At 42.4% G+C, this 14,617-nt stretch overlaps 2 protein-coding genes across 5 annotated transcripts; one reads left to right on the top strand and one right to left on the bottom strand.

Annotated features, from left to right (window-relative positions):
- Positions 1-17: 17 nt before the first annotated feature.
- cnot3a (CCR4-NOT transcription complex, subunit 3a) lies at positions 18-7,641 on the top strand. 4 transcript variants are annotated; one of them, XM_061050379.1, is made up of 18 exons: positions 18-171; positions 775-846; positions 1,022-1,089; positions 1,195-1,269; positions 1,378-1,467; positions 1,581-1,709; positions 1,968-2,063; positions 2,193-2,412; positions 2,512-2,639; positions 2,825-2,881; positions 3,181-4,117; positions 4,213-4,318; positions 4,424-4,565; positions 5,498-5,606; positions 5,974-6,172; positions 6,340-6,472; positions 6,588-6,713; positions 6,825-7,641. In XM_061050379.1, the coding sequence occupies exons 2-18, from the start codon at positions 822-824 to the stop codon at positions 6,921-6,923; spliced, it is 2,739 nt and encodes a 912-aa protein (XP_060906362.1). In that variant the 5' UTR covers positions 18-171; positions 775-821; the 3' UTR covers positions 6,924-7,641. The 4 variants fall into 4 exon arrangements, with proteins under 4 accessions (XP_060906362.1, XP_060906364.1, XP_060906361.1 ...); XM_061050381.1 differs by having other exon boundaries at positions 2,506-2,639; positions 5,498-5,597; XM_061050378.1 differs by having other exon boundaries at positions 2,506-2,639.
- A 1,144-nt stretch (positions 7,642-8,785) lies between these two features.
- Positions 8,786-14,569, bottom strand: prpf31 (PRP31 pre-mRNA processing factor 31 homolog (yeast)). The gene is made up of 14 exons (XM_061050376.1): positions 14,425-14,569; positions 12,338-12,553; positions 12,176-12,236; positions 12,000-12,083; positions 11,813-11,910; positions 11,577-11,683; positions 11,282-11,451; positions 11,007-11,164; positions 10,819-10,908; positions 10,389-10,516; positions 10,046-10,118; positions 9,320-9,448; positions 9,130-9,228; positions 8,786-9,044 (listed from the first exon to the last, which is right to left on the bottom strand). Exons 2-14 carry the CDS (start codon positions 12,551-12,553, stop codon positions 8,931-8,933), a joined length of 1,527 nt encoding a protein of 508 aa, XP_060906359.1. The 5' UTR covers positions 14,425-14,569; the 3' UTR covers positions 8,786-8,930.
- Between the last annotated feature and the right edge of the window lie 48 nt (positions 14,570-14,617).

The following is a 14,617-nucleotide window of genomic DNA, read 5'->3' as shown; positions in this document are numbered from 1 at the left end:
ATTTAGGGCGGGGCTTGAAGCGGAGGTGGGATCTTAGCTACCGTCCATCTTCAGCTATATTACAGTGAGCGAGCTTGTCGAATAGAAAACACAATTTGGAAGTAAAGAAGACTTTCTGGAATTAGTTTTGGCTGTATTTGAAAAAAAGACAAACGAAAGCCCATATACTAGGTAAATGTCGTAATCAAGTATAAATCTAGATGGTCGGGTTGACCCAGTTTCCCTTTTTCCTAATTTTGGCTAGCTGGCTAGCTAAGCTGCTAGCTAGCATTTTATGCATTAGCTAGCCAGACAGATAGCAATATTAGCTTACAGGTTAACGATTAAAACGGATTCTGATATGTTGTGCATTTCAAAACGCAAACCCATCATATACTAGCTGTATCGGAGCCCAAAATAACTATGCATGAATATGACAAATATATCCATAAACATGCTTCGTGGTATTTGTTTTGAAACGGAGCAGTTACCGAGCACAGTAACTAGTGTTACCGTTAGCAGGCTAGGTGGCTAATGTAGCCGACAATCACGTCAGGGACATGGGTTACATGCAGATCGGCTACGTAAACTAAATGTAATAGATAAACTGAGGTTCCTACAGAAGTTCTGGTTCAAAGTGTCCTTAAATCACACAGAGAAAACGTGTTATGTTCAACAAAGGTGAAGTGGTGAGCTAGCTGTAGTCAGGTCCACTGTGAGGAAACACACTGATGCTCTTCTGAATGGATGTGTGTTTTGTTTGGATGACATACTGATTCATGTTTCTTTGCATAGCTAACTTCTGTGACAGACGGAATGTGGACATTGTCGTAGTTAGAGCCATGGCTGACAAGAGAAAACTTCAAGGTAAGACTCTCGGTGAGACCAATGTTGTTTAGGATCCATCACACCATCCACATCATCCACACACACACACACACACACACAGGATGCTCTCATCCAACAATTCTGTCTTGTTTTTGTTGAATTTCACTGATTGACACATTGTTATGATGGACTACATCTTTTATTTGTCTCCCAGGTGAGATCGACCGATGTTTGAAAAAAGTAGCTGAAGGTGTAGAGCAGTTTGAAGACATTTGGCAAAAGGTGAGTTATGTTATTGTTGGATTTGTATTCAAATCTTGTTGTTGTTGTTTCGTTGCTTGATGCATTAAAATCTTAAATGTATCATTTTTATTATGTGCAATTTAGCTCCATAATGCAGCCAATGCAAACCAGAAGGAAAAATATGAGGCTGACCTCAAGAAAGAGATTAAAAAACTACAGGTAAAACACAATTTTCATGCTGCTCCTCTCCTATACTCTTTATCAGCAGTTTTTACCTTTAACCCTGGTAATGCGTTAACATTTTCTCACTTTGTGTCCTCTTTCCAGCGATTAAGAGATCAGATAAAAACATGGGTGGCCTCAAATGAAATCAAAGATAAAAGGCAGCTAGTTGAGAACCGCAAACTTATAGAGACGGTAGGGGTGTTCTATCTTTTCTTATTATTGTTTATTTTTTACCAATGTTAAATGTTCCTGCATCGGGGCATCAGCTAATGAAAACCTTTTGCTGTGTCTTTTGCTTTCTTTAGCAAATGGAGCGGTTCAAGGTGGTGGAACGGGAAACAAAAACAAAAGCTTACTCTAAAGAAGGGTTGGGGCTCGCTCAGAAAGTGGACCCAGCTCAGAGGGAAAAGGAGGAAACGGGAACGTGGCTAACAGTAATACATTTTTTTAAATTTTTTTCTACCTGTACTTCATCTTAGTTGAATATTTCATGATAATTAAAAAAAACAAAAACATTTTGCCTTAAGTAAAACATACTTTTAAAATGCAGGAAAAAAGTTCATTGTGTCTGTTTTTCATAAATTAACAAGACTTATATAAAAGAGGCAGCTCGATTCAAATAATATTTTGGAGCATATTGAGATCAAATCCACTAACACTGTTCTTTTTTCCCTACGCCTCATTATCTGCAGAATACGATAGACACTTTAAATATGCAGGTGGATCAGTTTGAAAGTGAGGTGGAATCGCTTTCAGTTCAGACGAGAAAGAAAAAGGGCGATAAAGACGTAAGTCCATCAGTCTTCATTATACAAAGATGTTTAATATAAAAATACTGTAATTATCATGTTTGTCTAGTGCGGTCAAATGTGGCCAGAATTTGTCAACCGTGTGCATTTCTTCTGTCTGTCATGTAGAAGCAAGATCGTATTGAGGAGCTCAAGCGGTTGATTGAGAGGCATCGATTCCACATTCTAATGTTGGAGACCATTTTACGAATGCTGGACAATGACTCGATAGCGGTGGATTCAATCCAGAAGATCAAGGATGATGTTGAATACTACATCGATTCCTCTCAAGACCCAGACTTCGAGGAGAATGAGTTCCTGTATGATGACCTGGACTTGGAAGACATCCGTGAGTGAAAAACTGTCCAGTGCGGGGATCAAAAATGTTTTGATTAAAATGTGGACGTCTGAGGGTTAATGATGAAGCCTGTGTTTGTGTCAGCTGCAGCTTTAGTTGCGACGTCGCCTTCAGGTCAGGGTAATGTTGAAGATGAGATGTACCTCCACTCCAGCAGCACTCCCACTTCCACCACCTCTTCTTCACCCATCCCTCCATCCCCGGCCACCTGCACTGCAGTAAGTTCTTCTCTTTGTTTCATTGCTCTTGGGTCCTGATGTTAAAGGGATGCTGAGTAGAAAAAGCACATTCGAAAACAATATTTTTAGTTTCATGAAACCAGATGTTGTGTAATCCACTGACTAGTTTTCGGATTCAACATTTGAAAAAGTGGATTGTCATATCAAGGTATCTCCTCCTATAGGAGAACTCAGAGGACGATAAGAAAAGGGGACGGTCGACAGACAGTGAAATTAGTCAGGTGAGAGGCTCTCGTGTGTGCTGTGCCAGTAGATGAACAGTTTAGTGCAGCACTCTTCACCCGTGGTCCTGGAAGGTCTCGTGGCTGAAGGGGTTTCGGCCTCTCAGGCGCTGAACAGGATGGAGCTCTGTCTCTGTTGGACCATGGTTGGAGACTTCTGATTTAGTTTGTACATTCTCCTGCATACATGGGCTTTTACAGTTCAGTCAAATTTGGTACATGTATACTTTTGACAGCTGTAGCTGCCCTCTAGATGGCTTTGTCTAAAATTATTTTTTCTGGTGCTTTTTCCTTTTCAGTCGCCGGTGAAGAATGGTACACCATCCCTCTTATCTTCATTCTCTTCCTCCTCCACCACCTCTGGGTCCTCATCGTCGTCCTCCCTTGTGTCCATGGCGAGTGTAGTCGGAGGCATTTCTGCAGTTCCCACAAGCAGCAGTCTCATAGGGAGCTTCAGCAGTGCAGTGCAGCAACATCAGCATCCACCTGCGCAACAGCAGCAACAGTCTCAGCCACCAAACCTACCGCAGCAGCAACAGCAACAGCAGCAGCCATCTCAGACAAAACCCTCAGTCCCCTCAAACAACACCCCCAGCCCGCCCAGCAACCCCCTCCTCCCTGCCTCAACTGCCCCCTCTCTCCCCACTCCAAGCACCCCCATTGCATCAGCTCCCAACTCTCAGCCTCAGCCCCCATCCGGGCCCACACCTGCATCCAGTTTAGGACTCGGGCTTGGGCTGGGATTGAGCAAAATCGGCATTACGGGGACCAGCAGCACCAGCCAAATGTCTGGTTTAGGCTTAGGCGGCCACCCCTCTCCTCTAAACACAATAGCAGGGCTCATTTCGGGCTCCACACCCGCCCCTTACGCTCAGGCAGCAGCACCAGGAGGCTTGGGTCTAAACAGCACCACCCAGTCCAGCATTTCAGTGGAGAGCAGCACTTCCATCCCCACCTCTGGCTCCAGTGGAGTCACCACCAACGGGGCAGGGACGGGGCTCGGCCTGCTGGGCTCCAGCCCGGCCCACAGCTCTTTGAGCGCGAGTATCCTTGGGCTGGTTCCTGGGCAAAATATAGCACCCGGAGTATCTCAGGGGCCGCCGAGTTCTGTCAGCACTACCCCGGGAGTGGTCGGCATGATGGGAGGAAACGGAGGTAGTGTGGGTGTGGTTGGAGTAGGGGTGAATGCTGCTCCTGCTAGACCACCCAGTGGACTGAAGCAGAATGGAAGCACAAGTATGCTATCCTGTTATGCCTTACCATTTGTGACTCTATATCTGAAGATTTTCTGATGCTCATTTTGCCTACCCCTTTCCCTAACTTGTTTACAGGTTACAGTGCTGTAGTGGCAGAGAGCTCCACAGAATCAGTTCTAAGCACACCAAGCCAGTCACAAAGCAGCCAACCATCATCTCTCAGTTCGTCAACCAGTCAGCCGTAAGTTATCCTGTGTTTGTTTGACCTGAATACAGAAACTTTTACATTCCTGCTCTTTCAGGGATTAGTTCTAACTTCTTTTGTCTCCTTCTCTGCTCGGTGCAGGATGGACAACGGCCCCAGTTTAATCAGCACCATCACCCTGCCTCCCAGCTCTCCGTCCCCCTCGTTCTCAGACAGCACACCTGGAGGAGGGAGTCTTCTTAATGGGCCTCACTCCTACACACAGGCCTCGGAAGGCCTAAAGGTGAGATATCAGAGCAACGGGGATGAGGAATGAGGTACACAACCATGCAGTGGACTCATGTTCTGATTCCAACCAGCATCCTTAATAGCCATCATCTGTTAATGATTCAAATGGGTGCAAACTGTTAAACATTGATGTGCTCACCTGTAAACAGCAATATCAAAAAGTATTCCAGACTTTCCACAAACCTCTGGGCAAAAAGTTTTACATTCCTGCGTCTGCGTGCCACGTTTACGCCAAACATAGCAACACACTAAAGCGCTGTTCAGACTGTCGTTTCGAGCCGCTTTATTTACATCCCTGTGACGTTTCCCCTTCAATCTAAATGACGCAGGGGCATAATGGATGGACTAGGAGATCTCTCCCCCCCCCCCCCCCCTCATTATCGTCTTCTGAGGTAGTAACAGAGGCGTTACAGGGGCGAGAGGGGATAAGTTGAGCCAGCAGTGGAGCGCAACGCTGTGTGTTTGTGCATGTCTGTGTTTCAGTGTTGCAGAATATTCACACACAGTCAAAGTGAATTCAGGGACTGGGGCAAGAATATTATGCGGAAACGGAAAAGGGCTTTATGCAATCACGTTTCAGTATGAATCATTTTATTTCATACTAGGACTTTAAAAGCATTCATCCAGAGCTCATTCTCTTCACTGCAAACACCAGAAAGAAGGCAGTTTACATGTGTTGGCACTGACGGAATACATTCTATTCTATTATTTTGATGAGTTGCAGATAATTGAGACACTTCTACAAAAACAGCTGTGTTGTCAATCAGTTTTCAGAACGAGTTTGTGCTCTCATTTAGTTCCAATTGCTCCCTCATGCTGCCCTTCCACTTTTATATGATCCAAACTCTGGAGGTTTTCCTGTCTTACCAAATTAATTCCATCATCATCCCTGTTCTCATCTTGTCTCTGTTGCCTTCTTCACCTCAGGCCCCTGAGCCTCTCAGCTCTCTGAAGGCGATGGCTGAGAGGGCAGCGCTGGGATCAGGCCTAGACGGAGAGATTCCCAACCTGCACCTAACAGACAGAGGTCGGAACGGTCAGAATTCTTTCTTTTCTTACTTTCTTTTAGAGTGATGTTTTAAAATATAACCAGCTCACAGTGTAGTTTAATTATGTTTTCACTCAAACACGGTCAAAGGAGGCATAACATCATTCGTAATAAATAATGTTATTTTAATGTTTTACTCAAAAGCAACTTGTAACAGCTGCAGTAGTGGTAGACATAGTTACAAGCTGCTTGTAGCTGTTTGGGTTACATAAAGTATTGTTTACTCACAAATTCAGTTGTTGGTTCTCTCAGTTTCATACCCCCCCCCTTTGTTTGAATAGTTGTTCTTAAAATAAAAACAGGTGTGTTTACTGGACTTGTGTCACTTACCCTTCACTCTGTCTCCATCCTGTAGATATTTTCTCTGGCTCTTCTGCAGCGCCCGGCACACCCGCCGTCCCTCAGCCGTCCGTTTCGGAAGTCAGCATCCCACCCTCGCTTGGGGTCTGTCCACTTGGCCCCACCCCTCTCCCAAAAGACCAACTGTACCAGCAGGCCATGCAGGAGTCTGCATGGACACATATGCCACACCCCTCTGACTCTGAGAGGATCAGGTGAGAGCCAAACCTTTTCCACAGACAGACTCACACACTTCTTAGTTTTTGGTCTCTTTGTTGGATTGGTTGACTATAACAAAAATAAAGAATGTTCTAGTTGGTTTGGAAACTTACTTTTTTCATTAAACCACTTACCTGAAGTTTTTGTTTTTTCTGTCCCAAAGGCAATACCTGATGAGGAATCCATGTCCCACCTTGCCGTTCCATCATCAGATACCACCGCACCATTCGGACTCCATAGAGTTCTACCAGAGACTGTCCACAGAGACACTCTTCTTCATCTTCTACTACCTGGAGGTAAAACTTGTATCTGCCCACTCCATGTTTACTTCCTGTCAAACTGTTCTGTTCCTCTCCCAATAATGCGTTCCAGTCTTTAAGCTTAATGGTGAATGTCTGCTGCGTCTCTCAGGGCACCAAGGCTCAGTATCTGTCTGCCAAGGCTCTGAAGAAACAGTCGTGGAGGTTTCACACCAAGTACATGATGTGGTTCCAGAGGCACGAGGAGCCCAAGACTATCACTGACGAGTTTGAACAGGTGCAGACTGAACACATATTTTCTTTAAACTAGTGTTATATGGACTGGTGGTTTTGCTTTTGTGCTTTGAGCCTTTCATTGATTGTTGTATCCACTCATCCGTCCCTCCAGGGCACTTACATTTACTTTGACTATGAGAAATGGGGCCAGCGGAAGAAGGAGGGGTTCACCTTTGAGTACAGGTACCTGGAAGACCGAGACCTGCAGTGACGCACAGAGGGGACGCAGAAGGACGGAGAGAGACAAAATGTGCTGCTGTTGACATTCCGAGACTGAACTTCAAACTGTGGATAGAGATTGTGATGTGTAGTAGAAACCCTCTCCTAAAATGGAGACTGGTGTCTGTATAGGCTGCATCTCAATGTGACGCCCTCGCTCCTCGTGCAGCGCTCTGCTTTTGACAAAAATTTCCCTGTGGGACTGATGAAAGGTATGGCGCTGCACGAGCTGAGGGGGGGGCTCTCACTAGAGATCTGCGTTTGTGCCTGTCTGTGTGCACACTCAGTATGTGGCATTAGGAAAGCCTACCCCATGCATGTTTCTCATGTTTTTGTTTTCTTTTCTCCGTTTCAACAAGATTCTCTGTACCACCTACCCTACAAGAGCCTGGAAGCCTTTGACTTGACACAAAACAAACCTTGGATTTGATTGTTAAGTAAACTGCCCTTCTTGTATTTACTGTAATTTGGTGGTTTAGAAAGGGGAGGTACAGCGGACATATAGTCATGGTGTGTAGGACTGGCTTCTTTTAAGACCCTACGATGCCTGTTGAACATGGTCACTATTAGAGATAGTGAGCGTTTATCAATAGTTTTATTGATATTGTCTTGGTCGATTTAAAACGCTGATTGAGAGTGACCACAGGGCCTCTCCCTGTGACAGGGAAAGAGTCCTTATTGGACATGGATTAAATTGCTATGCAATTGAACTGGTCTCTGACTCCCTCTCTTTACAAATAAAATGTTTTTAAGTTAACATGTCAAAGAAAATGCATTATTATGGCACATTCATGTTTGTGACAAATTAATAAACTTGTCAAATAAATCTTAAAAATAGGGTTTGAGACATTAATTTACTCAATGTTTGATTCTTTCACCGTAGAAGACTTTCCACCCCCCCCTCGATGCAAACAGCCACGCTAAGCATAGTGAATGTACCTGTACCCAAATCACCTCTTAATTACTCTGAAAATACACTGATAGCATTAGTCGCAAATCTGAGTTTGGTTTGAGTCAACTTCCCACTTTAAGTTGCAGTTTTATTCTATTCTGTTGTTACTTCATCCTCAAAGCCACTGTGTTCAATTTACCACCTGATATTTAAGTGGAACCCTATACAGTGAATGTGCACTGATCAACTGTTTACATGTAGAGTGAAAACACAGAAATCCTCAAATTCTGGTGGTAGATTAAACTTGTGGGTTTTTAAGTAAGACATGTCTCATCTCTGCCGTGGTTGTTGATGTGCTACCCTGAAGAACATTAAGATATAATCTGGTTGTTAATCCAGTGTAGGACAGATCCCACATTTTCTTGGAAGTTTGAATGGGGAGAGTGTTAAACTGAATCAGATTTTTCCATTTAAGCAACCATGAAAACTTCAGATCTGTGCTGCAGCTAAACTTTATGTTGTGTGTGGTTAGTTTTCAGGCTTTTTTGGAGGGGAGGGAAAAAAAGGGGCTGAGGAGGTAAGGGGAAAAAGAAAGAAAAGTTATGAGAGATTTGCCTTTTATAGATTCTATTTTTGGGGCTCTAAAGGTTTTCAGAAAGGGATGGTCAGTTAAGAAATTGCTAAAATGTGAATTTCAAGACGTATTTACAATTTTTTCTCATCACAGTTCTGCATGGGAGATGTCATAAACGGGGTTATAACAGGATTGTAAAATTTCAATAAATACTTTTAAGAAATTACAAGTCAGTGTGTACAGTCCTGTTATTCCTATAAAGGGATATGGATTAACTTAATATTCTTCCTGGTTAGTTGACTTTTAAAAACAATAAGTGCTCGGACCATTAAAGTTAACAATATTCAAGACAACTCAAAGTCTTATTTAAAGAGACGCGGGATGCTGCTTAATTTTTAACGCTTTTTATTAAAATGGAAAATCAAAAAAAGGAAAATAAAATGCAGGACAATGACAATTCCAGATACATTGAAAAATATACAATCCCTCTACAATGTTGAGTGCAACTGTAAATATGCAGAATGTCTCTTTGTTCACATCTTAGTTTCTTTCTTGACTTTGAGGAACTCTGCCATGTTGGAGAAATATTTCTGGTTGGCTTCAGCCACCTTTTTCTCTGCAGCCTGAGGGTTCACAATCTCCAGACCCTGCAGAGGAGAGCAAACAATGTTTGACCAACATAAAGCTTCACATTGCACAGGAGAGGATAAAAAGACAATTATCTTTTTTTACTTGTAGAGGAGTGAATGCTACGCTCGAGCTGGTTCCTGAGGAGCGGTCTCTGACAGTGGACTTTCCGCCGTATGTCATGCTCTGCTTCTGCAAAGTCCTCTGTTGTCAGAGAAAGAATTTGAGACTTAATAATTGAAAATAGAAATCAATGTTGGAGTGATTTTAAGTGGAATGAGTTGAAGGAGTATACCTGGAGGGATTTTGAGATTCTGGCCTTGGTGGCCTCGTTGACCTGAGCCTGCCTCACGCGCCCGCTTCCGCTCTTCCCGAGCTGACCGAGACTGAAGCCCAGATCCTCCTGATAGGCATCATCTTCAATCTGCAACACAAAATCACAAATTTTGCAAAAACACACATCTTGAAATCAGGAATTTCCAAAGTAGGGAATGTTCAATCACAGGCTTTAAAATTACACATCCTTGTACTGGTCACTGACTTCTGTTTCCACTTCAAGAAGTTTGTTTTCCAGATGCTCAACCAAAAGTAAACCATCTCACTCAAGTGGCTAAGCTGTAAACATTAGAACATTTAGTGCTTTAACACCTGGCTGAAATTTAAGAGCCCCCTGTGGGCCATAGCTTTGGATGCACTTTAGGTTTTTGCGGTAGTATTGATGAAATCAGAAGGCAGACATGCTCCTGTTAGCCATCATCCTCTCAGGAGATAGAAGATCGTAACAGAGTGAGCAACACATGTAAAATGTTCATTATATTTAGATGTTCTGGGAGGAAAGAATACATAACGTGAGCATCAGCATTGGTTCCTGTATGTTTGATCTACGTGTCGCTTGAATGGCTTTTAACAATGTGTAAAGCACATTCCTTTAGTATGAGCAAACAGTTAACTGAATTTAGAGCTGCAGGAAGCATACATAAACAAGAGATGAGAAAAGGAGGCATTGTGGAATATATCTGACCTCTGCGAAGGTCATCCTGTTGGCATGTTTCCTGATCTCAGTCAGCCCGAGACGCTCCTTCATCTTTCGATACCTTCAGGAGCAAAAGAAAAGAGCAGCAGAGAGGTTACTCTGAATATAGATTTAGACATGATGGTGGTATTCTTGGCAACACGTTATGTAAGCTTCTTGTTGTACATCAAAGTGCTGCTCAGTCTTCTTCTTTGGTTTGCCTTAAGGCCACTTGGAATTTTTTTTTTTTTTTAGAATCTATACGTTGCCCTCTACCTTTCTATTTAATAATAATGATTATAATAACAATAATGATGATATGCTCGTTTAGAGTAGCCGACAGGTTCCATACCTCCTTCCTCCTCTCTTCTTCCTTTGTCCGTCCAGCGGCGCCGGCAGCGGCTTAACCTGCTTCACTGGTGGAGGCTCCTGCCATTTATCAAACTTCCTCTCTATTTCTTCCTTTAGATCGTATCCAACCTGGAGAAGGATTACAACATCAGTGGAGTCGGAAATGAATCCAGTGTTTATTCAATATTGCTTTAAGATAATTCAATGTTAAATTATTTGATGTTTTTACTTCACTGACATCAGAATTGTGATATTAGCCAAAGGAAATGGTGGATACTGTATTTTTAAATTGATGTTCAACTTTGTGCTTTTTTTCTTTTTAATGAAAAGTGAATGAGCTCATGAAAATATCACACTATGTATTTTTTTTTTTTTTTTACAAAATGTATTTAGAACAGCTGCTCATTCATGTGCTCTCTTTGGATCTTCACCTTTCCCACTGAGCTCTCGTGGAAACTGTCGACTCGAGCCGCCAGCGTGCACTTTGCAGCAACCAGACGAGCTGCCTTCCTCCTCAGGTCCTGAAGACAAACATCAGAGATATCATTTTACCACAAGGTCCTCAAGCTGAGTATAATCCCCAGACAGGATCTATGTGTGAGTGAATGTATTTACTGACGGGTGGTAGTGACTGCACAACATCACAGTGGTAGATGAAGCCGGTGTGGGGCAACAGCGAGGTGCTGCTGAAGCCGGAGAGAGTTCTTCGCTGAGCTCCCAGCAGCATCAGGTTACAGGCGGGCATCTTGGAAAGGTTAGTGAGACCACCACCAATACCTGCAGCCGGAGAGAGATAAAGAGTAAAAGCAAACATTAGTTGAGAAAGTTAGCAGAGGTCATATCCCAATATTCTTAAAGAATTTAAAACGTGAAAGATCCTTCAGAATCTCTCACCCATGATCTTGGCAGCCGTTGACGCTCCGACAATGATGGACAGATTTGGGGCAATGAAGGACATTCTGGACTCGACATATTCATAAATCCTGTGTTTGGACTGATTCAGCTCCAGAGCCATGTCACAAGCCTCCTCCAGCTGCTTCAATTCATCCTCACTTAGCTGTGACCTAAAACCATTACAAAAAAACACAAATTAATTGATCTGCATTTTAATGACTACAGTCCCGCTCAACAGCAGCCGGCGGGGATGAGAGATATAAATCAATAAAACCACAGACGCCTGTCTACTCACCCCTGTGTGGTCGAGGCTGTGACACTGACAACCATAATTGTTGCGTTCGTGAGAATTTGCTGCAGAGTTTCATTCGTCTTGCACTTCTCCAGATTGTTTCCCAATTCCTAAACAGATATAAAAATCCTATTTAGTCCATCTAAAAATACAACAAAATCAAAACCACTCCAAAGAAAGCAACTCTCCACCCTCTGTCTCTGCATTAAAAGCTAAATAAACATTTACACTCAACCCACCTTGACTGTGCGAATGTAATCTAGAGAATCTGGCACCAGAGACTCGAGCTCTGGGAACCTTTTGGAGTACTTGTCCCGCGTGAACTTGTGAATTATATCTGAAACCCAGAAAGAAAACCATATGTTACACAGAACAGGAGAAAATTTAAGTTTTTTTCTTCTTACCAAGCAGGAGCACAAAACTTACTGAGCTCATTGTCGATCTCTACTGTGAGGTTATTGGCTGCCACGATCAGTCTGTATTCTGGATCAGACTCTACTGGCCCTGAGACTGAAATGAAACAAAAACACATATCACACATCAGCTGCGTTGAGGGTCTGGTTAACACTCATCTTACATACGATTAAAAATGTCACACTTACCCTCGGAGTTCATGCGCTGCTTTCCAACATACACGGAAACTTTGTCCATTATTTCTGAAAACTGAAGACAAAATGTTAAAATGATGTAGAAATAACCAGAACAGACAGATCACTAGATATACTGCATCAGCTGGTCTAATGACCCTGCATGATACAACTCACCTGTTTACTATTGCGGAGTTTGGCAATGGACCCGACACTCTCAGCCTTACTGTAGTCCAACTCCATCTCCTCTGGGATATCTTCCAGTCCTCCTTCGGTCATTCCCTGCGTCGCTTCTCCATCACTCTCCCCCTCCTCTTCCTCAGGATATAACCCGTCCTCGCCCTCATCTCCGGCCTCCTCCAGGTCCGCCAGTAGCTCGTCCGCCAGGGACATCTTCAATCAACAACAAGGGTTAAGGACAATCCTTTTCACTGGCTAGATAAACTCATATGACATGGATTGTTATCAAGAAGGGATTTTGAGCTTTGCTGATTGTAGGGTACTGATCTTAGAAATTAACAAGATGTTAATCTTTCTGACATATAATCCTCGACAAGACTGCATGGAATATAAATATTGTTAACATAACAGAATATTAATACCCAAAACTCTGTAAATCCTGATCTGATTTTATCTGACACATTTATTTCCCTCTGTTATATCTAAGTGAAATAAAACTGAACGAAATCTTTCTCCATGGCAATAATCAAGAAGCTCAAGCTGGTTTGTTTTGGTACATGTTGTAGTCTTTGGTACATGTTGTAGTCATTGTCACATGTTGTAGTTTGGTTTGGTACATGTTGTAGTCTTTGGTACATGTTGTAGTTTGGTTTGGTACATGTTGTAGTTTGGTTTGGTACAAGTTGTAGTCTTTGTCACATGTTGTAGTCTTTGTCACATGTTGTAGTTTGGTTTGGTACAAGTTGTAGTTTGGTTTGGTACAAGTTGTAGTCTTTGGTACATGTTGTAGTCTTTGGTACATGTTGTAGTCTTTGGTACATGTTGTAGTCTGGTTTTGGTACATGTTGTAGTCTTTGGTACATGTAGTCTTTGGTACATGTTGTAGTCTTTGGTACATGTTGTAGTCTTTGGTACATGTTGTAGTCTTTGGTACATGTTGTAGTCTTTGGTACATGTTGTAGTCTTTGGTACATGTTGTAGTCTGGTTTTGGTACATGTTGTAGTCTTTGGTACATGTTGTAGTCTGGTTTTGGTACATGTTGTAGTCTTTGGTACATGTTGTAGTCTGGTTTTGGTACATGTTGTAGTTTGGTTTGGTACATGTTGTAGTCTTTGGTACATGTTGTAGTCTTTGGTACATGTTGTAGTCTTTGGTACATGTTGTAGTCTTTGGTACATGTTGTAGTCTTTGGTACATGTTGTAGTCTTTGGTACATGTTGTAGTCTGGTTTTGGTACATGTTGTAGTTTGGTACAAGTTGTAGTCTTTGGTACATGTTGTAGTCTTTGTCACATGTTGTAGTCTTTGGTACATGTTGTAGTTTGGTTTGGTACATGTAGTCTTTGGTACATGTTGTAGTCTTTGGTACATGTTGTAGTTTGGTTTGGTACATGTAGTCTTTGGTACATGTTGTAGTCTTTGGTACATGTTGTAGTCTTTGGTACATGTTGTAGTTTGGTTTGGTACATGTAGTCTTTGGTACATGTTGTAGTCTTTGGTACATGTTGTAGTTTGGTTTGGTACATGTAGTCTTTGGTACATGTTGTAGTCTTTGTCACATGTTGTAGTCTTTGGTACATGTTGTAGTCTTTGGTACATGTTGTAGTATTTGGTACATGTTGTAGTATTTGGTACATGTTGTAGTCTTTGGTACATGTTGTAGTATTTGGTACATGTTGTAGTCTTTGTCACATGTTGTAGTCTTTGGTACATGTTGTAGTCTTTGGTACATGTTGTAGTCTTTGGTACATGTTGTAGTCTTTGGTACATGTTGTAGTCTTTGTCACACCGGTTTCTTGTTCAACTACTAATCAGAAACCACATGACCCGTGATCTGGTTTAGACTCTTCAGAGACTTCATTAAATGCATTACGGGATAAACCATGAGGCACATTAAAAGCTGAACAACAGGATATTTTATAAAGTGACGTTTAGACGAGTCAAACAAAGAGGTTGTATCGTTAATTTGACGCATTTGCTTCTTACTGGCTAGCTAGCATTCAGTTAGCATACGTGTGTTTTCGCAACCGGGCCTGTAAATAAACGATTTAGCAGTAAAACAAACAAAACAAAAAACGACTCACCTTTAAATTAGAACTGCGATCGTCTAGATAAATACAATCGACTAAATGTTAAAGAGGCTTTAACTTCTGTAACGAGGTAAACGATCCGTGCTGCGTTGTTTAGTCGCCTGCACTCTACTGCTGTAGTGTTTGTCGCAGACTTTCTACGTGTTACACCTTCCCATTGCCCTCTGGGTAATGGAGTCAACACAAC

The sequence above is a fragment of the Labrus mixtus genome, chromosome 11, assembly GCF_963584025.1.
Source record: "Labrus mixtus chromosome 11, fLabMix1.1, whole genome shotgun sequence".
NCBI lineage: Eukaryota > Metazoa > Chordata > Actinopteri > Labriformes > Labridae > Labrus > Labrus mixtus.
This window is presented reverse-complemented; position numbering and strand designations above follow the sequence as displayed.